This window comes from Chiloscyllium plagiosum, unplaced genomic scaffold, assembly GCF_037043375.1.
Source record: "Chiloscyllium plagiosum isolate Xiang-an unplaced genomic scaffold, Cpla_swu_hap1 HiC_scaffold_39, whole genome shotgun sequence".
Lineage (NCBI taxonomy): Eukaryota > Metazoa > Chordata > Chondrichthyes > Orectolobiformes > Hemiscylliidae > Chiloscyllium > Chiloscyllium plagiosum.
Window position 1 is genome coordinate 40,307,322 of NW_028270177.1, and position 25,466 is coordinate 40,332,787.

The 25,466-nt window shown below is 44.9% G+C and overlaps 1 protein-coding gene across 1 annotated transcript in view; it reads right to left on the minus strand.

Annotated features, from left to right (window-relative positions):
- Window positions 1–3,320: 3,320 nt before the first annotated feature.
- adamts17 (ADAM metallopeptidase with thrombospondin type 1 motif, 17) overlaps window positions 3,321–25,466 on the minus strand; it is a 686,029-nt gene continuing 663,883 nt past the window's right edge. The window contains exons 22-23 of the mRNA XM_043677648.2: window positions 8,837–9,014; window positions 3,321–8,141 (exon numbers count right to left, since the gene is read on the minus strand). Of these exons, the coding sequence (XP_043533583.2) occupies window positions 7,990–8,141; window positions 8,837–9,014 (330 nt within the window). The 3' untranslated portion in view covers window positions 3,321–7,989. The remainder of the gene's footprint in view (window positions 8,142–8,836; window positions 9,015–25,466) is intronic.

Here is a 25,466-nt window from a genome sequence, read left to right on the forward strand (position 1 = left end):
ACTGCAAAAAATACGGAGGTATGGCATTGAGGGTGAGTTGGAGGTTTGGATTAGGAGTTGGCTGGCTGGAAGAAGACAGAGGGTAGTAGTTGATGGCAAAGGTTCATCTTGGAGTGCTGTCACTAGCGGTGTTCCGCAAGGATCTGTTTTGGGACCATTGCTGTTTGTCATTTTTATAAATGACCTGGAGGAGGGGTTAGAAGGTTGGGTGAGCAAGTTTGCGGATGATACGAAAGTCGGAGGAGTGGTAGACAGTGAGGAAGGATGTGGCAGGTTACAGCGGGATATTGATAAGCTGCAGAACTGGGCAGAAAGGTGGCAAATGGAGTTCAATGTAGCTAAGTGTGAGGTGATTCATTTTGGTAAGAGTAATAAAAAGATGGGGTACTGGGCTAACGGTCGGATACTTGGTAGTGTGGATGAGCAGAAAGATCTTGGTGTCCATGTACACAAATCTTTGAAAGTTGCCACCCAGGTAAATAGTGCGGTGAAGAAGGCATATGGCGTACTGGCTTTTATTGGTAGAGGAATTGAGTTCCGGAGTACTGAGGTAATGTTGCAGTTGTATAAGACTCTGGTGCGGCCGCATCTGGAGTATTGTGTGCAGTTTTGGTCCCCATACTATAGGAAGGATGTGGAGGCACTGGAACGGGTGCAGAGGAGGTTTACCAGGATGTTGCCTGGTATGGTAGGAAGATTGTATGAGGAAAGGCTGAGGCACTTGGGGCTGTTTTCATTGGAGAAAAGAAGGTTTAGGGGTGACTTGATAGAGGTGTACAAGATGATTAGGGGTTTAGATAGGGTCGACAGTGAGAATCTTTTTCCACGTATGGAGTCAGCTATTACAAGGGGGCATAGCTTTAAATTAAGGGGGGGTAGGTATAGGACAGATGTTAGGGGTAGATTCTTTACTCAGCGAGTCGTGAGTTCATGGAATGCCCTGCCAGTAGCAGTGGTGGACTCTCCTTCATTATGGGCATTTAAACGTGCATTGGATAGGCATATGGAGGATAGTGGGCTAGTGTAGGTTAGGTGGGCTTGGATCGGCGCAACATTGAGGGCCGAAGGGCCTGTACTGTGCTGTATTCTTCTATGTTCTATAATTTAAGACCTCAGTAGCTGAAGGAACAGTTCAGGAACAGGGAAGTGAGAGCCCAAAATCAGAGGGGCTCTCGGTGACGCTGCTGGGACTGAAACAGTGCTGGGTCTCTGATCGTCAAGCAGCTTTCTGAAGACTCATATCCCTTAAGACCCGCTGAGCCCAATGAAAGGCCAGTCAATTGTGCCAAGGTTCCTGAAAGTAGTCATGGTGAACTGGCTCCCACCTTTGTGGCCAGTGGCTGAGGTTTGTGATTTATGTTTTTAATAATTCAGTCCAATATCTCACAAGGCAAGTAGTCAATCCAGGGAACAGATTTGTTAAGGAAATGATGCTCCCAGATTGTGTGAATTCATTCAAAGTACATGTTTATTTCAGAAAAGGTTCGATAAGGTTCCCCACAATAGGCTATTGTAGAAAATGCGGAGGAATGGGATTGTGGGAGATATAGCAGTTTGGATCAGTAATTGGCTTGCTGAAAGAAGACAGAGGGTGGTGGTTGATGAGAAATGTTCATCTTGGAGTCCAGTTACCAGTGGTGTACCACAAGGGTTGGTGTTGGGTCCACTGCTGTTCATCATTTTTATAAACGTCCTGGATGAGGGCTTAGAAGGGTGGGTTAGCAAATTTGCAGACAACACTAAGGTCGGTGGTGTTGTGGATAGTGACGAAGGATGTTATAGGTTGCAGAGAGCTGTACACTGTGGGCGGCACAGTGGCAGTGGGCGGCACGGTGGCACAGTGGTTAGCACTGCTGTCTCACAGTGCCAGAGACCCGGGTTCAATTCCTGCCTCAGGTGACTGACTGTGTGGAGTTTTCACGTTCTCCCCGTGTCTGCGTGGGTTTCCTCCCACAGTCCAAAAATGTGCAGGCTAGGTGAATTGGCCATGCTAAATTGCCTGTAGTGTTAGGTGAAGGGGTAAATGTGTCTAGGTGGGTTGCGCTTCGGTGGGTCAGTGTGGACTTGTTGGGCCGAAGGGCCTGTTTCCACAATGTAAGTAATCTAAGTATAGCTGGGCTGAGAGGTGGCAAATGGAGTTTCATGCGGACAAGTGTGATTTACTTTGGTTGGAGTAACTGGAATGCAAAGTACTGGGCTAATGGTAAGATTCTTGGTAGTGTAGATGAGCAGAGAGATCACGGTGTCTAGGTACACAGATCCTTGAAAATTGCCACCCAGGGTTGTTAAGAAGGCATACAGTGTTTTAGCTTTTATTAATAGAGGAATCGAGTTCCGGAACCATGAGGTTATGCTATAACTGCACAAAACTCTAGTGCGGCCGCACTTGGAGTATTGTGTACAGTTCTGGTCACCACATTATAAGAAGGATGTGGAAGCTTTAGAAAGGGTGCAGAGGAGATTTACTAGGATGTTGCCTGTATGGAGGGAAGGTCTTACAACTTGAGGCTGTTTTCGTTAGAGAGAAGAAGGTTGAGAGGTGACTTAATAGAGACATATAAGATAATCAGAGGGTTAGATAGGGTGGACAGTGAGAGCCTTTTTCCAAGGTTGGTGACAGCGAGCACGAGGGGGCATAGCTTTAAATTGAGGGGTGATAGATATAGGACAGATGTCAGAGGTAGTTTCTTTACTCAGAGAGTAGTACGGGTATGGAATGCTTTGCCTGCAGCGGTAGTAGATTCGCTAACTTTAAGCACATTTAAGTCATCATTGGACAAGCATATGGACGTACATGGAATAGTGTAGGTTAGATGGGCTTCAAATTGGTATAACAGGTCGGCGCAACATCGTAGGCCGAAGGGCCTGTACTGCGCTGTAATGTTCTATGTTCTAAAATAATATTTTGGGATATGATAAATGAGTAATTTGAGACATGTTGTAGTGAGTGCATGTTGGGGAGGAACAGATGATTTTGGATCTGGATTTTGGTTGGAGATAGTGAGGACTGCAGATGCTGGAAAGTCAGAGTCGATAAAATGTGGAACTGGAAAAAACACAGCAGGTCAAGCAGCATCAGAGGAGCAGGAGAGTCAACATTTCAGGCAGGACCCTTCATTAAGCCTCGGGAGTTTGGTTCCCAGAGGCCTTCACCACTTGCTTGTATTCTTCTCATTTCTGGCTCTGTGGAGATTAATTGTAGAGATTAACTGCTATGCTTCATTCAAAACACCAAAATTGTTGAATCAGATTGCTACCAGAATAGTCAAAGTCCAATGAGATTGCTCTTTTTCCTTTTTTTCCAAACATTTCTCCCAGAAAATGGCAGAGCAGAAATCCAAACTCAGATGTATAGTCAAAGCATCATGGGACTCTTACTTGATGAAAATAAATTTAATGTGAAATATTCTGCAAAATATTCTTCCACTAAAGGGAGGACGGGCTGCCTGGGTTCATTAGCCTTCACTATAATTTCTCAAGCATTTTCTTTGTTCTTTCTCCAACACAAAAGAACCATAAGTATACTGCAGGCCATCCATACAATATGTGTGTTGGCAAAACTGCCGTTGACATTGCATTTTGTAAATAAAAAGCTAATCGTGATGAATATATTTCCGTATCACATTATGATGATAACGAGCATCTTCTGACAAAGATTATTGTTTCAATAAGATAGCACCATGTCGAATATAGTGGCAGTCACTTGTGCAATTAACATTGAACAGTTCAATAGGAATAGTACACTACTTGCTGCAAAAAAAGACTGAAATGAAACAAGTAAAAATTGCAAAAAATATAGCACCATTAAACACCAAAAGCAGCTTACAAGCTCTGCCACACACTGAAACAGAAAAACCTTTTCACTACTGTCTGTTACCAGGGGCTAAGGTTATGTTTAGTGGTTAAGTCAAGCCACAGATCAAGAGTGAGATCCATGTATTGCTTTCATCTGTGTAAAACTTTAACTTTGATTAGAACAGTCCATGAGACCCCTGCTCAGCCACTGGTGATTTTTGCACATCTACTAGTATTTTTCTGGCTGATGTTTTGTGCTTGGCTGTTCCTGTATATCTTCCTGGTGCATACCAAGCTCAGTCAGAAGTGAGCAATCAAAAAATGTGCCCTTTTATTTATACTTTATGCAAATTAAAACACATTTTTAAAATAAATAATTAGAACTACACAGTGATAAGTTATGCATGGGGTGTGTGAGAATAGGGTCATCAAGCATGCAGATGGTGTTTGCTGTGGGACTGAGTTTGTTGGCTGTGCTGGGAGAATGTCAGGGTGTGGCTGGTAAGTTGACATTGTTGTGGCTTCCAAAACCATTTCCTCACTTGATTGCATTATTGGTACTTGCCTGGCCACCCAGTGAGTTAGAGAACCCGACTCATATCTGGAGTGCCCAGTGAGAACATACAAGGTGGATTTTCCAGATCAGTTCTGTTGCATTCCCGAATGTCATGGCTCACTATTAATATTCAAGCTGGAGCCTCAGTCCAGAAGTTAGCTAGTTGGAAGATTTATTTGAAATTCTGATAATATCACTTAAACACTCATGCAATTTCTCATAATTTAATTTGGAATAAAAGGTAGAGAGATCTGGTGGTTATGAGGACAGCACTATGTACCAAAGAACTTTTAAGGAAAACTGTGAGTAGATATATTGCTGTACTTAAAGACTTTCTGTTGATTTCTGTGTCTTTGTGCTCTCATGACACTTTGTTACTCAAAGCATTTGCTTCAAAGTCTTAGCACTTCCATTGGTTTTAGATTGTGCACAATAGTGTAAGGGATTTTCCCTGTTGGAGAAAGAAGAGGAGAAGGAACTGAATTGAAATCTACCTGGCTAGATATGATACTGCCAAAGTGTGACCACTCTGTGCTGGGGGAGGTGACGGCCTGTTGTATTATCACTGGACTGTCAGTTTTGAGGACCCAGATTGGAATCCCACCACAGCAGATGGTAGAACTTGAATTCATTAAAAATTTGGAATTAAGACTTTTAAGATGACTATTGTTGATTGCTGGGAAACACCATCTGGTTCATTAATGCCCTTTTGGGAGGGAGACTGCCATCCTTACCTGGTCCAGCCTACATGTAACTGACTGCAATATGGTTATCATAGAATCCCCAAGGTGTGGAAACAGGCCATCCAGCCCAACACGCCCGACCCTCACATCCCACCCTCCCCCACCTGCAGTCCCCTTAGCTAACTGATGTAACCTACACATCCCTGGACACTATGAACAATTTAGCATGGCCAATCCACCTAATCAGCACATCTTTGGACGGTGGAAGGAAACTGTACCACCCAGAGAAAACCCATACAGACACGGGGAGAATGTGCAAACTCCACATAGACAGTCGCCTGAGGTTGGAATTGAACCTGGATCCCTGGCACTGTGAAGCAGCAATGCTAGCCACTGTGCCACCCTTAACTCCTATCTCTTAACTGCCCTCTGAGATGGGCGTGAAATGCTGGCCGAGTTGGAGATACCCTCATCCCATGAATGAATGACAAAATAAAAGGGGTTGACATTGGCATACGAATGAGTATCTCCTTCTATCCATTGTTTCAAATGGGGAGAGAACCCTATAATAGCAAATATATCAGGGCACACCAAAGATAAGACATTAATAAATGAAACAAGGAATTCAGAAGATTATTTTTGAGTGTGGGGAGAACACAATATTTGTTAACACTAAGTATTGTTGAAATGAATAAGTGGATATATTTAGATTAGATTAGATTCCCTACAGTGTGGAAACAGGCCCTTTGGCCCAACAAGTCCACACCGACCCTCTGAAGAGCAACCCACCCAGTCCCATTTCCCTCTGACTAATGCACCTAACACTACAGGCAATTTAGTATGGCCAATTCACCTGACCTGCACATTTTTGGACTGTGGGAGGAAACCGGAGCACCCGGAGGAAACCCACGCAGACACAGGGAGAACGTGCAGACTCCACACAGACTGGAATCCGAGGCTGGAATCGAACCTGGGACCCTGGTGCTGTGAGGCAGCAGTGCTAACCACTGAGCCACCATACCACCCAAATATTTATGATGAAACTAGAGAAAACACATGGGGGAGAAAGGCATACAATGAGATTCTACAGAGTAAGGGAAGTTCTAATTGTGGTAGAGGGCAGATTTTGTGCTGAGAGTTCTATTTAACATCTCTACAGGAGAAAGAGCATGCAGAACTAATTTCACTTTGCCAAAAAAGAGAGTTGACTTATTTCAATCCCAGATTTTGGTGACAGCCTCTGGTCTCAAGGGAAATGGGGTTTATATGACACTCAAAATGATACCTCCCAAAAGAAGTGAGTTTCCAAATTGCTGGGCTTTGTTCAAAATATCTGCAGAAGTGGGAAGCCCCACACCTTCACCTTGCTCCTCATTTCCAAACAACTACATGGAAGCTGGAGAGACTGTCTTGACCAAATGTATCCTCTGTGACTTTGTGAGTAACTTGACAACTATTTCATTCACCCTTTGCAGTCCTTTAATAGTTGCTCTGAACTGAATTTTATGAAGTCTAATGAACGGGATTTGGGAAATAAGCTCTCATGTAACCCTAGTCAAAATAGGAAATTGAAATTTATATTGGAGAAGAGAGCCTAACCTATCAGTGTGCTGTGTCATTGGTGAGTCTAAGACATGGATCTCAGTGCAGTGAAATGTTATACAAGCTCATATCTGTTTGTCACTGACTGTTACCTCACGCATGTAGGCAGAAAGTGACAAGTGTATGAAATACATCCGTAACAATTTCTACATTTCACTGATGCTCATGTGCTCTTTAGGGGCATTAACATTTATCAGGGTGGGGAGGAATGGCCAAAAGGGTCAATATTTCTTTCTGATTAAGAAAATGTTGACATCACTATCCTTACATGCTAAGGCAGCCATTTCTCAGTCCCTTGCTAAGTCCCTTCTTCAAAGTATATCAGTTGTTATAAGTGCAAGGCAGCTAAGGTTGCATTATGGCTATGCAGGAGTATAGCCAACTCAAACTAACCATGTGCTCACATAAAGAGGAAACACAACGTTGGGCTGTTGGAGCTCAAAGATTACATCCTCGTACAGCAATGCACTCAATCTCTGCACACTCAAGCAAGTTCACAATGTATTGGTCGAAAATCTGGGGAACCGAACAGGATTAGCTTCGTGCTCTCACTAGCAGCGATGCTGTTCTTGATTTTCCACCAGTGTTAACTGTTTGGTCTCCTTTTCCTGTTTTTGTCAAACAGGAGTCCATCACAATTACAAGATGATTGACCCCAAAGCTAGAACAGCAGTGAAAAGGTTAAATAGCACCATTCAAGTTTGCCTTTGTATTGCTAAAAAACCTGTAAATACTCAAATTGCTATAAATGAAGTTATCAAGTTATAAATGTGTTCCTGAAGTGGTTTGATCAATACTCTGGATGGAAAGAATTGTTACATTATTAATATAATCCAGAATGACAAGAGGGAAAAAAAGCAGTGGATTGGGGTTTAAACACATCTCCTGACCTGTCCACTAAAGGGACAATTCTCCAGTTCCATTATTGTCTTTTGCTTTTTTTTTTAGAAACCAATTCAAATCCATAATATTAACTCCGCAAAAACATGCAGTGAAAGATTATAAACACCTTTTTCTTGAATAAAAAGAAGGCTACTGCTTAAGTTTTCCTTCCCCACTGATTCGGTCAGGCTGTTCATGTTGCAGTAATAGGTCAATGCAGAACCAAAGGAAGTTCATAGGGAGCAGTTCTTGAAAAGGTCACTATTTCGGTTTTTGAAGCTGTTTCATGCAGCACAATCCAAAACTGCAGAGATCTTGTGCGGACTGTGGGTAACTGTTGTGTGGAGTCCACAGCATGCCTCAACATTGTTCTCGTCCAGTTTGAGAAATTCTACAAACCTCAGTTCTGCTCAGGTTCAGGCAGAGTTGAAGCTCCTCTTAAATTATCTGACGCTGCAGAAAAACCTGTGATTAGCTACCGTGGTATTGCTTGTTTGCGTAGAAGTCTCTGCAGGTTTGGCAGCAGCGCTGGTACCATCGCATGTCCTGACACAGGTTCTTCTCTCGGATGACCCTGCAGTATACTGTCCACCGATCTCCTGTACACTTGTACGTCAAGGCAGCTGGCAGATCAAAACACACTGTTACAATGTGCTCTTCATTGACATTGATAGTTACTAACTAGAATATTCTAGCCACCCAAAGCCTGGAAGGAGAACGCCTCATCTTCCGCCATGGGAGCCTCCAACCACATGTGATCAATGTCAACTTCACCAGATTCCTCATCTCCCCTCCCCCCACCTTATCCTAGATCCAACCCTCTAATTCGGTACCACACTCTTGAACTTCCCATCTTCCTTCCCACCTATCCACTCCACCCTTCACTCCGACCTATCACCATCAGCCCCCCATCTTCATTTACCTATCTCATTCCCAACTCCCTTTCCCCCAGCCCCAACCCCTTCCCATTTATCTCTCAGCACTTATGCTCAAACCAGTCAGTATTCAGATATGCACAAACCCATCCCAATCAGTCAGTATTTGTATATGCACAAACCCGTCAAGACTACAGACAGTATTTATATATACACAAACCCGTCAAGACTACAGTTAGTATTTATATATTTCCAATCCTATCCCAATCACAGTGTGCATTTATATACAACAAGCCCATTCTGACAAAAGTTCATTTTTTGCTCTTTGCTGAAGATCTGATATTCCATACATCAGTGCTAAGCTTCCTGTGCTTCCTAGTCGGTCGGGATTTCGGGTTGTCCACAATCTATGGTTTATGTAAAAGAGGAGGAGTGACACTCACCAAGGCTGGGTGAGGTGATCGTGTTGATATTGATGCTTCCATTGCAAGGTTTCTGCTGGCATTGTTTGTAAGCTGGTGGTTTGCTTAAGGTCGGACATTCATTGCCATGGCGACCAGTGACTCTATGCATACACTGAACCACCCGCGAATGCAGGCCCTTTCCACATGTGGAGGAACACTGAATAAAACACCAGTACAGATGGAATTATCAACTGGTTCTCTATTCAACAAGATGCACAAATCGATAAAAGATAAAATACTGTTGTTAGAAATCTGGAATGAAAACAAGCCAGTTTTGAGTAGGTCAGGTAGCATCTACAGAGACAGAAAAACAGTTAACATTTCAGGTCAATAACACTGCCAGAACTATCACTATATATTGAAAATGTATTTATATTTTATGCTCATGTGTACATTCATATGGCCATATGCCTGTAACTGCTTTATAGATAATGAGAAAAATTATGGCCTCTTACAAGAATTAGACAACTTCTAAGGCAGGCTTAATTTAAAAATACAGAATGCCTTTTATTAAAAAGATAATTTTAAAAGAACTAAAAGAATTTGACATATTATCACTGTTCCATGTTTAAATACAGTAAGGTCTGGTGTGTTAAACTGGGGGACAGATTTGGGAAGTTACAGAATTATTACAGTGTAGAATAGAGTCATACAGCTCTTCACTCCAGACATCCCAATCTGGCCTAGTCCCATTGCCAGCACTTTGCCCATATCCCTTTAAACCCTTCCTATTATATAACCATCCAGATGCTTTTTAAATTTTGTAAATTGTACCCACCTCCACCACTTCCTCTGGCAGCTCATTCCATACACACATCAATCCATGTGTGAAAAAGTTACCCCTCAGGTACTTTTTAAATCTTTCCCTTCTCACTTTAAATAAACGCCCTCCAATTCCGGGCTTCTCCACACTAGGAAAAAGACCTTGGCTATTCACCTATCCATGCCCCTCATGATTTTATAAACTTCTATAAGGTCATGCCTCAGCCTCCAATGCTCCAGGAAAAACAGCCCCAGCCTAGTCAGCCTCTCCTCTTAGCTCAAACCCTCCATTCCTGCAAAATCCTTGTAAATCTTGTCTTCACCATCTCAAGTTTACCAACATCCCTCCTATAGAAGGGCGACTTGCACCGGCTCTCCAAATGAACCTCGTGACTTAGTGCCATTCTGCTGCTTTCCTTGTAACCCTACACATTGTTTCTAGTCAAAAAGGTAATCATACACTCATGAAAGACTTAAGCGAACCTTCCTTCCTTCACCAACTTACAGGCACTGCATTACAAACCTTAACTACTTGCTGTGTGAAACTAACTTTACTTCTGACTTCACGTTTGCTTCTTTTGCAAATTACTTTTAAAATGTGTCTTTTCATTCTTTGTCCTTTTATGTGTGAGAACTGTTTCTCCCTGAATACTCTATCCAGACCCCTCATGATTTTGAAAACTTCTATCAAAGCTCCCCTCAGCTTCTCTTCACCATGGTAAACATTCCTAACCTCTTCAAACTATCTTCAAGACTAAAGCTTCTTATTCCTAGAAACATTCTTCTAAGTCTATTTTACATGCTCTTCAATGCACACAGTACTCCAGCTGTGGCCTAACCAAAATCTTGTATAGCTTCAACACAACTTCCTTGCTCTTATAATCTATGCCATGACTGAAAAAGGCAAGTGTCCTAAATGCCTTCCTAATTACCCTATTATTGTGTCCTGCTGCATTCAGGGATCTGTGGACAAGCACCCCAAGATCCCTCAGTTTCTCTGAGCATCCTAGTATGTTGCCATTCATTGAGTACTCCCTTGACTTGTTACCTGTTCCAAAGTGCTCATACTTATCAGGTCCATCTGACTGATCTGTCGATATTCCCCTGCAACCTAAGACCTTCTTCTTCACTGGTAACAACCCGACCAGAACACCTTCCTATCCAATGTGGACTATGGCCTCTGGTTATTCACCTCCCACCAGAAGATTACTTGTGACATCTTGGTCACTGGCATCAAGGAGGCTACATACCACCTTGGAGTTACATCTGTGCAGAAATGCCCAACTGTTCCCAAAATTAATGAATCATAGAATCCCTACAGTATTTGAACAGGCCATTTGGCCCAACAAGTCCACGGGACCCTTCAAAGTACATGCCACCCAGAATCATCCCCTACCCTATCCCTGTAACCCTGCATTTCCAGTGGCTAATGCACCTAACCTACATTTGATTTATAGAGGCTATGATTCCCCCAACTAACTAGACTCCCAGCACTCCATTCAACTTGCACAATACATTAAGAAAATTGAAAAGGCATTGGACAAATACATGGATAGGAAAGTTTAGAGGGTATGAGCCAAGGGCAGGAAAATGAGGTTACTGTGGATGGACATTTTGGTTGGCATGGACCGGTTTGGACCAAAAGGCTTGTCTCTGTGCTGTAGGACTCTATGACTCTGTAACTGTTAAGATGTTATCATGCCATGTTCTAGTTGCTGGGGGTGTGGAATGCAGAGTACAAATTTTGGCGGGAAAGTCAATAATGTTGCCTGCTCATAAGGATCTATGGTGAATATGTTAAACCTGCTCTAATCAGTCTGATAGTGTAGGGAAGATGAGTTAACACCAATAGACCCAGAGTGATGCTATGATTTGGTCATTTCACGTTAATTTCATCCATTTTGTCTCACTATGATAATGATGACTGATTATTTAAATTTCACATTGAGAAAACTATATGGTAATCCAAGATGGAGGACAGGAAAAAGTTCTGGCTGTAACAGGCTGCTCCTTTTTTGAGGTATTTTAGGTGTCGAATTCCAGGAGCAGCAATTACTGTTTTATATGCTGTTGCATTGTTTTGGAACTTTGGAGAAAAAAAGATCAAAATAACAGCACTTTTAAAAGGAGCGAAACAGACAAAGGAAGCACATGGTGAGGTCAGTGCAGGGGAGAGGGAGAGAGAGAGAGGGAGAGAGAGGGAGAGAGAGGGAGAGAGAGGGAGAGAGAGGGAGAGAGAGGGAGAGAGAGGGAGAGAGAGGGAGAGAGAAACCCACATTGCTAACTGACATAGCAGTGAACTTGTGCAGTTACTGCCTTTGTTGTTTGAATTCATGTATCACTGGACATTGGAGTGCATCTGGGAAAATGAACAAATAGTGAAATTCACAACTAATCTTGGAGGAACCTGTTTGGGAGAGGTCACAACACAGAAACAGATAAGTGAGTATTTTAAGCGTGGCCTTATAGTAAGTCTGCAGTAGTGAGTAGAGTGGGTTCTTTCTTGATTATAGGTTATATTGAGACATGTCTCTTGATTAAACTTAAAAATATAAGCCATTAGTATTAATTTAACTGGAGCAGTGTTTTGTAGAGGAATAAGACAGTGCTATTTTCTGGGTCCATAGATTGAAAAAAGCAAAAATGGCGTTTTGTAGAGTGAAATGCTCTTCTTGTCGGATGTGGGAGTTTAGGGAGAGGTTACGGGTTACTGAGGATTATATCTGCAATAAATGCCGTTGGTTGCGAATTCTATCAGATCGAATGGATCTGTTGGAGAGATAGTTAGAGGCAATGAGGAGTTTACAAGAGCAAGGTGTGTGATGGATGGCAGTTATAGGAAGGGGGGGATGTCTCAGATACAGTCACATAGTTGGGTTAACTCCAGTGCAGGAGTCTTTTGTGGCTATCCTCATTTCAAACAAATATACTGTTTTGGAAAATGTAGGGAGTGATGGATTCTCAGGGGAATGTAGCATGAACAGCCAAGTTTCTAGTATTGAGACTGGCTCTAATGCAATGAGGGGTACGTCAGGTTCCAAAAGATCAATTGTGTTAGGGGACTCTCTAGTCCGAGGTACAAATAGACGTTTCTGTGGCCAGCAGCGGAAAATAAGAATGGTGTGTTGTTTTCCTGGCGCCAGGATCAAGGATGTCTCAGAGAGGGTACAGAATATTCTCAAGACGAGAGGGGCCAGCTGAAGGTCATTGTACACATTGGGAAGGGAAAAGGAGGATAGAGCAGATGAATGCATGGCTGAGGAGCTGGTGTATGGGAGAAGGATTCACATTTTTAGACCATTGGAAGCTCTTTTGTGGTAGAAGTGACTGGTACAAGGAGGACAGATTGCACCTAAATTGGAAGGGGACTAATATACTGGCAGGGAAATTTGCTAGAGCTGCTCGGGAGGATTTAAACTAGTGGGGGCAGGGATGGGAGCCAGGGAGATAGTGAGGAAAGAGATCAATCTGAGATTGGTTCAGGGTAAGAGGGGAAAGATACCACCCTCTGCATGAAAACGTTGTAAGTGTATGGAATGAGCTGCCAGAGGAACTAGTGGAGGCTGATAAAATTGCAACATTTAAAAGGCATCTGGATGCGTATATGAATAGGAAGGGTTTGGAGGGATATGGGCCGGATGCTGGCAAGTGGGCCTAGATTGGGTTGGGATATCTGGTCGGCATGGGCAAGTTGGACTGAAAGGTCTGTTTCTGTGCTGTACATCTCTATGACTTTGCCTATATAGACAGACAATAAAAGGGGAACTAATTCTTAATGAGTAATATGAAGTGCTTGCAGTTTGGGCATTGCCACTAATTCCAAAACCACTGGGAAACAATGGCAGAACTCTTTTTTGGGTCCACTGCTGTTTGTCATTTTTATAGGTGACCTGGATGAGGGTGTAGAAAGGTGGGTTAGTAAATTTACGGACGACAATAAGGTCAGTACAGTAGTACATAGTGCAAAGGTTGTTGTAGATTACAGAGGGACATAGATAAGCTGCAGAGCTGGGCTAAGAGGTGGCAAATGGAGTTTAATGCAGAAAAGTGTGAGGTGATTCACCTTTCAAGGAGTAACAGGAATGCAGAGTACTGGGCAAATGGTACGATTCTTGTATGTAGATGAGCAGAGAGATCTCGGCCTCCATGTACATAGATCCCTCAAAGTTGCCACCCAGGTTGATAGGGCTGTTAAGAAGGCATACGGTGTGTTAGCTTTCATTAGTAGAGGGACTGAGTTTCGGAACCATGAGGTCATGCTGCAGCTGTACAAAACTCTGTTGCAGCCGCACTTGGAGTATTGCGTACAGTTCTGGTCACCGCATTATAGGAAGGATGTGAAAGCATTGGAAAGGGTTCAGAGGAGATTTACTAGGATGTCGTCGGGTATGGAGGGAAGGTCTTATGAGGAAACGTTGAGGGACTTGAGGCTGTTTTCATTAGAGAGAAGATTGAGAGGCGACTTAATTGAGACATATAAGATAACCAGAGGGTTAGAGCTTTTTTCCTCAGATGGTGATGGCTAGCAGGAGGGGACACAGCTTTAAATTGAGGGTTGATAGATATTGGACAGATGTCAGAGGTAATTTCTTTACTCAGAGAGTAGTAGGGTTGCACTGGCTGCAACAGTAGTAGACTCGCCAACTTTACAGGCATTTAAATATTCATTGGATAGACACATGGACAAGAATGGAATAGTGCAGGCTATATTGGCTTCAGATTGGTTTCACATTGAGGGCCGAAGAGCCTGCACTGTGCTGCAATGTTCTATAAATCCCTAGAGTATTGCAGACTATGTGTACAATCAGAGAGATTCAAAATAAAGCGAGTTTATGCACTCGCATCTCCACTATTTAAGAATAAAATAGCTTGCAAAGGAATATATTTACAAACTGCAGCTATAGGAAGGTTGTTATAAAACTGAAAAAAGTGCAAAAAAGATTTACAAGGATGTTACAGAGATTGTAAGGTCTGAGTTATAAGGTGAGGCTGGATCGGCTGGGACTTTTTTCTCTGGAGTGTGAGAGGTTGAGCAGTCACCTTACAGAGGTTTATAAAATCACGAGAGGCATAGATAAGGTGAATAGCCAAGTTATTTTCCTCAGGGTAGGGGAGTCCAAAATAAAAAGGCATAGGTTTAAGGTGAGAGGTGGAAGATTTAAAAGGTTCCTGGGGGCACCTTTTTCACACAGAGGGCGTTGTGTATATATGGAACAAGCTGCAAGAAGTGGTAGAGGCAGGCAAATGGAACTGGTTCAGTTTAGGAAACCTGGTCTGCATGGATGAGTTGAGCCGAATGGTCTGTTTCCATGCTGTATGACTCTATGACATTTCCTGAGAGGAAGACACATTTATAAGCGTTATAAGAGTTTTTTATTTATTGTATAAAGCCAATTTGAATCAAACCCTCAATGACCATATTGGTAACAGCAAATTTCAAAAACTATCAGCTCATCAAACCTTTCTGTCTCAGGTTTACATAGGAAAATACGCGAGAGAAAATGATATTGGCTTAATTAGTTCTGGCAATTTTCAGCTGTGGTCTCCAAACAAATCACTTGATTCCAACAAATTCCAATCTTGCTGTCCAGCCAATTTCCTGATTTCCATGTCCCTCTTCCAACTAAACTTACAATGGGAAAACCAGTAAATTCCAGTTCCGGTGACTCTTACTGGTCAGTTTGTGGAAATCTGAAGAAGAACTGGGAAACTTGTTATCAGTTAAGTGTAAACGCTCTTGCCATCACCCCCACCCCGCCCCGTCCCGCTCCCGCTCCCTTACTTGCACTCTCTTACAAAAGTACTTTGAACACAAGGCTGTACGTCGGATTTCCAGTTGGCTGAGGCCCAAGAATAGCAATGGTTCAGATAACTTGAAGGGATATGACATTCTCATCTTTGATAAGCTAGTTTATATTTGATGTGGTTTTTCAATTACTTTTTGATTATTTGGACAAGATTAACAGGTGTTAAGATATTTTAAGGTTTACTCACTGAAAGTAAGAATGGCTGTGGGTTGATTGAGTTTCTAGGATGAGCAAAATCCTCATTATTTATTATAATAGCATCAGGAATAGGTCAAATATCTGAAAGAGTTCCCAATGGCTCAATGGTTTTGTACATTGTGGGCACGGCTGACATTTGGACCAAATAAATACACACTTGAACATTACTGAAACAAAGAAATGTTGTAAAGTTTTTTGCCTTGCCCTCATCAGGACAAATGTAAGAATGCAAACTTTCAAAAATCACAATAAATTATATTACAGGAGAAAATGAATCCTGAGTGTGTGTCCAGCTACACAAATAATCAACTTAAGGTGATCAGTTCAGTTAATAATGGTTCCAAGCCCATTTACACTTGCCAGAGGCAACATACATTCATGCATAGGGACGTGTTCTCTGCAGACAAAGGAATGGTTGTTGTGCCTTTTTGAATTATCCATTATCTTGGACAGCCCAGATCTGCTCATTGATTTCTCTATGTTAATGCGTTTGCCAATTAAAGTTGACTTGTTAACCAATAAGCACATTTTTCTCTGGCAGTATACATTGTGACCATTTAAGATGTTGTACCCTTGCATTTGTTCTGATGAATGAAAGAGGAAAAGCTTCAGCAACATACCTTTCTCTTGAGCATCCTTAAATTCTAGAACTGAAAGCCTGTTTAAATATAAGCTCAACTGCAGTAACCAAAAACAAAGCAACAGCAAATCTGTACCATCACTGTTGTCTCATTCAGCAGCAGCTGCATGAGTACAGGCTGGTATCCACTGCTTCCTGAAAGGATGATGCCCTTCAGACAACCTGCCGGGATCAGAGAATGAATGAGCCATTTTCACTTCAAAATAATTGACTGAAATGGACCACCTCATCTATCAGACAACTCCACTCTAATCAAATCACTACACTGAAAAATTTGTCATGCTCTCCTCCCACTTTAACTGATAGAAAATGCGTATGATTCTACTAAGTTGTAAAGTAGTCCTGCAGGGTGAATGGGGATGGTGCAGTTTACACTCTGTTTGAGATTAACGATAACACATCTGTGACAATCGTGCAGATGAATATGTGGCTGAGGAGCTGCTGCAGGAGAGAAGAGTTCACATTTCTGGATCATTGAATCTCTTTTGGGGTAGAAGTGACCTGTTCAAGAACGTCGGATTGCACCTAAGTTGGAAGTGGACTAACATACTGGCAGGGAGATTTGCTAGAGCTGCACGGGAGGATTTAAACTAGTGAGGTGGTGGGGGTGGGACCCGGGGGATAGTGAGGAAAGAGATCAATCTGAGACTGGTACAGTTGAGAAAAGAAGCGAGTCAAACAGTCAGGGCAGACAAGGACAAAGCAGAGAACAAGGTAGGACTGATAAATTAAACTGCATTTATTTCAATGCAAGGGGCCTAACAGGGAAGGCAGATGAACTCAGGGCATGGTTAGGAACATGGGACTGGGATATCATAGCAATTACAGATTGCTGTAATTACCGACTGCTCAGGAATGGACAAGACTGGCAACTTAATGTTCCAAGATACAAATGCTACAGGAAGGACAGAAAGGGAGGCAAGAGAGGAGGGGAGTGGCGTTTTTGATAAGGGATAATGTTATGACTGTACTTAGGGAGGATATTTCTGGGAATATGTCCAGGGATGTTATTTGGGTGAAACTGAGAAATAAGAAAGGGGTGATCACCTTATTGGGATAGATTCCTCCAGTAGTCAGAGGGAAATTGAGAAACAAATTTGTAAGGACATCTCAGTTATCTGTAAGAATAATAGGGTGGTTATGGTGGGGGATTTTAACTTTCCAAACATAGACTGGGATTGACTAGTGTTAAGAGTTTAGATGGAGAGGAAGTTATTCAGTGTATGCAAGAAAATTTTCTGATTCAGTTTGTATATGTACCTACTAGAGAAGGTGCAAAACTTGACCTACTCTTGGGAAATAAGGCAGGGCAGGTGACTGAGGTGTCAATGGGGGAGCACTTTGGGACCAGCGACCATAATTCTATTAGTTTTAAAATAGTGATGGAAAAGGATAGACTGGATCTAAAAGCAAACATTCTAAATTGGAGGAAGGCTAATTTTGACGATATTAGGCAAGAAAATTCAGAAGTTGATTAGGGCGGATGTTGCAGGTAAGGGGACAAGCTGGAAAGTGGGAAGCCTTCAAAAGTGAGATAATGAGAGTCCAGAGAGAGTATGTTAGGATAAAAAGGAAGGCTGGTAGGTGTAGGGAATGCTGGATGACTAGAGAAATTGAGGTTTTGGTTAAGAAAAAGAAGGAAGTATATGTCAGATGTGGACAGCAGAGATTGAGTGAATCCTTAGAAGAGTATAAAGGCAGTAGGACTCTACTTAAGAGGGAAATCAAGAGGGCAAAAATGGGACATAAGATAGCTTTGGCAAATAGGGTTAGGGAGAATCCAAAGAGATTTTACAAATACATTAAGGACAAAAGGGTGACTAGGGAGAGAATAGGGCGCCCCAAAGATCAGCAAGGCGGCCTATGTGTGGAACCCCAGGAGATGGGGGAGATACTACATGAGTATTTTGCTTCAGTGTTTACTGTGGAGAAGGACATGGAAGATACAGAATGTGGGGAAATAGATGGTGACATCTTGAAAAATGTCCAAATTACAGAGGAGGTGGTGCTGGATGTCTTGAAATGAATAAAGGTGGATAAATCCTCAGGACCTAATCAGGTGTACCCTAGAAGTCTATGAGGAGCTAGGGAAGTGATTGCTGGGCCTCTTGCTGAGATATTTGTATCATTGATAGTCACAGGTGAGGTGCTGGAAGAGTGGAGGTTGGCTAACCTGGTGCCATTGTTTAAGAACAGTGGTAAGGAAAAGCCAGGGTGAGACCTGATGAGCCTGACATCGGTAGTGGGCAAGTTGTTGGAGGGAATCCGGAGGAACAGGAGTTACATGTATTTGGAACGGCAAAGATAGTCAACATAGCTTTGTGTGTGGGAAATCATGTCTGACTAACACGATTGAGTTTTTGGAAGAAGTACCAAAGAGGATTACTGAGGCATTCAACAAGGGTCCCCATGGAATGCAGGGAGAACTAGCCAAATGGACATAGAACTGGCTCGAAGCTAGAAGACAGAGGGTGGTGGTGCTTTTCAGACTGGTGGCCTGTGACCAGTGGTGTGCCACAAGGATCAGTGCTAGGTCCACTGCTTTTTGTCATTTATATAAATGATTTGGATGTGAACATAGGAGGTATGAATAGAAAATTTGCAGATGACACCAAAATTGGAGGTGTAGTGGACAGCGAAGTAGGTTACCTCAAAGTGCAACAGGATCTTGATCAGATGGGCCAATAGGCTGAGGAGTGGCAGATGGAGTTTAATTTAGATAAATGTGAGGTGCTGCATTTTAGAAAGGCAAATCAAGGTAGGACTTAGACACTTAATGGTAAGGTTCTGGGGAATGTAACTGAACAAAGAGACCTTGGAGTGCAGGTTCATAGCTCCTTGAAAGTGGAGTCACAGGTAGATAGGCTCGTGAATAAGGCATTTGGTATGCTTTCCTTTATTGGTCACAGCATTGAGTATAAGAGTTGGGAGCTGAATATTTGTTGCTGGAAAAGCGCAGCAGGTCAGGCAGCATCCAAGGAACAGGAGAATCGACGTTTTGGGCATGAGCCCTTCTTCAGGAATGAGGAAAGTGTGTGCTTGGCACACTTTCCTCAATCCTGAAGAAGGGCTCATGCCCAAAACGTCGAATCTCCTGCTCCTTGGATGCTGCCTGACCTGCTGCACTTTTCCAGCAACGCATTTTCAGCTCTGATCTCCAGCATCTGCAGTCCTCACTTTCTCCTATAGGAGTTGGGAGTCCTGTTGCAGCGATACAGGACACTGGTTTGGCCACTTTTGGAATATTGTGTGCAATTCTGGTCTCCCTCCTCTTGAAAGGATGTTGTGAAACGTGAAAGGATTAGAAAAGATTTACAAGGATGTTGCCAGGTTGGAGGATTTGAGATATAGGGAGAGGCTGAATAGGCTGGGGCTGTTTTCCCTGGAGTGTCTGAGGCTGAGGGGTGACCTTACAAAGGTTTATAAAATCATGAGGGGCATGGATAGGGTAAATACACAAGGTCTTTTCCCTGTGGTGGGGGAGTACAGAACTATCGTGCATAGGTTTAAGGTGACATGGGAAAGATTTAAAAGGGACCTAAAGGCAACTTTCTCACACAGAGGGTGTATGGAATGAGCTGCTAGAGGAAGTGATGGAAGCTGGTACAATTCCATCATTTAAAAGGAATCTCAATGGGCATATGAATAGGAAGGGTTTAGAGGGATATAGCGTTACTTGAGCTCAGGATGTTCCAAGCATTTTACATCAATGAAATCTGAAGTGTAGTTCCAGTTCAAATGTAGGAAGCACAGCAGCTACTTTTCACAAAGCTGAGTTCCGTGAACAATATTGGAATAGTGATCAGATTTGGGTAAGGTGCTGCGTCATGTTGCTGGACAAATAATTCACAGGCCTGGACTAACCAAGTAGACTGAAGTGAAATCTAATCCAGTAGTGGAGATGTAAGTTCAAATCCAAGCTAGCTAATGAATTTAAATTAAGCTTATTGAATAAATCTACAATAAATTAAAAGCTGAGGGAGGAGATGGTTATGTCATTGAACTGGTTATCCAGAACTCCAAGCTAATGTTCTTGGGATCACGGTTCAAATCCCATCCAGCAGAAGGTGGAATTTAAATTCAATTTCGAGTACTATCTTACAGGAATCGAGTGCTGGTCATAAACCAGCTGGTGGCTGCCATGCTGTGGTACCGGCTGGTCACTTTGGTCCCTCATCCTGGTTTTGTCGCTGACATCCAAGGACTTCTTCTGGGACAAAAAGATGCACTGGGTTGCCGCGCAGGTTCTGAGTCTCCTTATTGAGGAGGGCGGTCAGTCGCTGGTGTGCGTCCGCACCCAGGTCGCGACATTCCGCCTTCAGACCTTGCAGCGATACCTTTACGTCGACCCTCCTCCTAGGTGGTGCGCCCTGGCAACGTATTTTTTCCGCCAGGTGCGTAACATCAACTACGACACGCAGCTCCTGTTCGTCGACCGTGACGGTTTGGAGGTCGCCCATAAGACGCTGCCTGTCTTTTACCAGGACCTGATCACTGTCTGGAACATGGTCGAATCGTGTCGCGCCTACCCTCCGGCTGGAGTAGCGGCTGTCGTCAGGGAGCCGTTGCTCAGGAATCCGCACCTCCGTACTCGCGGGTTCGAGTGGCTGTCGGAGGGGAGGGCCGTGGCAGCGAGGGTGACCAGGGTCGGGGACGTGCTGGGTTGGACGCTGCCGCAGGACATAGCGAGCAGGGAAGTGGTAGACGTCCGGTACGTGGTCACCGCCATCTCTCACCTTAAAACGGCGGTGCTCGGACCCGACGTAGTGCACCAGTTGGAGGACGCTCAGGTGTGCGGTGGGATCCCGTATGCGCTCACCCCAGCCCGGACGGAATTTCACATTGGCCCCAAGGTCCCGCGGGAGCCTGTGCCCCACAACCTGAGCTGCTTCCGGAATTTTAAATTTGTCCCATATAAGGACGTAAAAAGGCGGGTCCTATATCGACTGCTGCTGCACACCGTCCACCTCTTTTCCCTCATCCACCGTCTGGATATGCCTTGGCGTGCCCATTTTCCACCGGGCGGTGGGGATCCCCAGTGCAGGGCTCTCTACGCGTGGGTCCTCCCCCTTTCTCTCGGGGATCTGGGGTGGAGGGTGCTGCACGCAGCGGTCCCCTGCAATGGCAGATTACGGTGGTTCACGGACTCCCAGCCCAACTGCTTGTTCTGTGGTGCTGTGGAGACCGTGGACCATGTATATATTGGGTGTGGGCGTTTGCACTCCCTTTTTGATTTCCTCAAAACCCTCCTCCTCTGCTTTTGGTTGCACTTCAGACCCACGCTCCTGATCTTTGGACATCCGGTACGGAGGAGGGAGGGCAGGTCTGAAGACCTCCTCGTGGGTCTGCTCCTGGGCCTGGCCAAACTGGTCATTAACAGGAGAAAGTGAGGTCTGCAGATGCTGGAGATCAAAGTTGAAACTTTATTGCTGGAACAGCACAGCAGGTCAGGCAGCATCCAGGGAACAGGAGATTCGACGTTTCGGGCACAGGCCCTTCCTCAGGAATGAGCAGAGAGTGTTCAGCAGGAGAAGATAAAAGGTAGGGAGGAGGGACTTGGAGGAGGGGCGTTGGAAATGTGATAGGTGGAAAGAGGTCAAGGTGAGGGTGATAGGTCGGAGTAGGATGGAGGCGGAGAGGTCAAGAAGAAGACTGCAGGTCAGGAAGGCGGTGCCGGGCTGGAGGGATCCGGCTGAGACAAGGTGGGGGGAGGGGGGGATGAAGAAACTGGTGAAGTCCAAGTTCATCCCCTGTGGTTGGAGGGTTCCCAGTCGGAAGATAAGACGCTCCTCCTCCGACCGTCGCGTTGTTGTGGTTTGGCGGTGGATGAGTCCAATGACCTGCATATCCTCGGTGGAGTGGGAGGGGGAGTTGAAATGCTGTGCTACAGGTTGGTTGGGTTGGTTCGTCCGGGTGGCCCAGAGGTGCTCTCTGAATCGCTCCGCAAGTAGGCGGCCTGTCTCCCCAATATAGAGGAGGCCACACCGGCTGCAGCGGATGCAGTAGATGATGTGGGTGGAGGTGCAGGTGAATCTGTGGCGGATATGGAAGTTTCCTTTGGGGCCTTGGAGAGATGTGAGGGGGGAGGTGTGGGCGCAAGTGTTGCACCTCCTGCGGTTGCAAGGGAAGGTGCCGGGAGTGGAGGTTGGGTCGGTGGGGGGTGTGGATCTGACAAGGGAGTCGCGGAGGGAGTGGTCTCTACGGAAAGCTGATAGGGGAGGGGAGGGAAATATATCCTTGATGCTGGGGTCTGTTTGGAGGTGGCGGAAGTGACGGCGGATGATGCGCTGTACATGGAGATTGGTGGGGTGGTAGGTGAGGACCAGTGGGGTTCTGTCCTGGTGGCGGTTGGAGGGGCGGGGCTCAAGGGCGGAGGAGCGGGAAGTGGAGGAGATGCGGTGGAGGGCACCGTCGACCACGTCGGGGGGGAAATTGCGGTCCTTGAAGAAGGAGGCCATCTGTGTTGTACATATTTTGAACTGGTCCTCCTGGGAGCAGATGCGGCGGAGACGAAGGAATTGGGAGAATGGGATGGCGTTTTTACAGGGGGCAGGATGGGAGGAGGTGTAGTCCAGGTAGCTGTGGGAGTCGGTTGGTTTGTAGTAGATGTCCGTGTTGATTCGGTCGCCTGAGATAGAAACAGAAAGGTCTAGGAAGGGGAGGGAGGAGTCCGAGACTGTCCAGGTGAATTTGAGGTTGGGGTGGAAGGTGTTAGTGTAGTGGATGAACTGTTCAACCTCCTCGTGGGAGCACGAGGTAGCGCCGATACAGTCATCAATGTAGCGAAGGAAAAGATGGGGGGTGGGGCCAGTGTAGTTGCGGAAGATGGATTGTTCCACATACCCTACGAAGAGGCAGGCATAGCTGGGGCCCATGCGGGTGCCCATGGCTACTCCTTTTGTTTGGAGAAAGTGGGAGGATTGGAAAGAAAAGTTGTTCAGGGTGAGGACCAGTTCGGTCAGTCGAAGGAGGGTGTCGGTGGAAGGGTACTGGGTGGTATGGCGGGAAAGGAAGAAGTGGAGTGCTTTGAGTCCTTCGTGATGGGGGATGGAGGTGTACAGGGACTGGATGTCCATGGTGAAGATGAGGCGTTGGGGACCGGGGAAGCGGAAATCCTGGAGGAGGTGGAGGGCGTGGGTGGTGTCACGAACGTAGGTGGGGAGTTCTTGGACTAATGGGGACAGGACCGTGTCGAGGTATGCCGAGATGAGTTCGGTTGGGCAGGAGCAGGCTGAGACGATGGGTCGTCCGGGGCAGTCAGGTTTGTGGATTTTGGGCAGGAGGTAGAAACGGGCGGTGCGGGGTTGTGGGACTATGAGGTTGGAGGCGGTGGATGGGAGGTCCCCTGAGGTGATGAGGTTATGGATGGTCTGGGAGATGATGGTTTGGTGGTGGGGGATGGGGTCATGGTCAAGGGGACAGTAGGAGGAGGTATCTGCGAGCTGGCGTTTGGCCTCAGCGGTGTAGAGGTCAGTGCGCCAAACTACTACTGCGCCTCCCTTGTCAGCTGGTTTGATGGTGAGGTTGGGGTTGGAACGGAGGGAGTGGAGGGCTGCGCGTTCCGAGGGTGAGAGGTTGGAGTGGGTGGGAGGGGTGGGGGAGTTCAGGTAGCGGTTAATATCGCGGCGGCAGTTTGCTATGAAGAGGTCGAGGGTAGGTAGGAGGCCAGCACGGGGTGTCCAGGTGGACGGGGTGTGTTGGAGGTGGGAGAAGGGGTCGTCAGAGGGTGGGCGAGAGTCTTGATTGAAGAAGAAGGCACGGAGGCGAAGGCGGTGGAAGAATTGTTCGATGTCACTCCGTGTATTGAATTCATTGACCCGAGATGGTCATTAACAGGTCCAGGCAGCGGGCCGTGGAGGGGGTCGTTAGGGCCGACTGCCTGCCCCTCTTTCGCGGTTACGTTAGAGCCCGGGTGTCCTTGGAGAAGGAGCACGCGGTGTCCACCAACACCCTGGAGTTGTTCAGGGAGAGGTGGGCACCATAGGGAGTGGAGTGCATTATTTCCCCCTCCAACTCTATTTTGATTTAAATCCCTGCCCTCCCCTTCACTGTTTGATCACACAGCATTGCCCTTAGATGTGAAGGGCACTGCTTGTCACTGGCCACCCAGGTGTTTCCTTTCTTCCTGGTGGTGGAAACTGAATAAAGATCTGTGCACCTTGTGTCTCTCACTGTCTCACACCTGCACACACACAGCATGGGTGCTGGGGAAAAAAATAAGCACTACCACAGTTAGGCGGTAGTGTGGGGGTTTAATATAAATAAACAGGAGTGTCAAAAAAGAAAGAAAAGGGAGTGTTAATTTGAATATAGTAATAAAAAAAGAAAAATAAATAAATTAAAAGCTAGCATCAATTGTAGTGGCCATGAGGTGAGTATATTGTCATGAAAATTGATTTAGTTTAGCAATGCTCTTCAGGGAAGAAATTCTGCTATTTTTAAAGGTCTAGAGTACATGTGGCTCTAGACCAAATAAATATTTTCGATTCTTAACTGATCTCTGAAATAGCCTATCAAACCATTCATTTGTATTAAATTGCTACAAAAAATGAGAAGAAAATCAGAACTGGCATTGATGTACACAACAACATTGGACATGTCAAGGGCAAACCTACCTCAGTAGATCTTGCAAAATTTTTTTTATTAACACCTGTGTCAAAATTGAAAGCACTGTCCTATAGACGAGTCTTAGAGCAGCCCCTCAGGCTCCCTTTTATTTTTTCCCCTCTAACCTTAAACTGATGCCCTCTAATCCTCGTTTCCCCAACCCTGGGAAAAAGACCCTATCCATGCCTCTCATGATCTTATACACTTCTGTGAGATTCCCCCCCCCCCCTCAGTCTCCTACGCTGTAAAGAAAAAAGTCCTGGCTTGTCCAACCTGTCCAAATAACTCAGACTGTTGAATCCTGGTAACATCCTTGTAAATTTCTTCTGCACTCTTTCCAGTTTAATAACATCCTTCTGATAGCAAGGTGACCAAAACTGAACATAATACTTAAAGTGTGGCCTCACCAATGTCCTGTACAGCTGCAACATGACTTCCCAACTTCTGTACTTAATGCCCTGATTGATGAAGGCCAATATGCCAAAAGCCTTCATCACTGCCCTTTTGTTAAGTCTTTTTAAGACTAAGATAGATAGGTTCTTGATTATCAAGGGGATCAGGGTTACAGGGACAAAGCGGGAGAATCAGGTTGAGA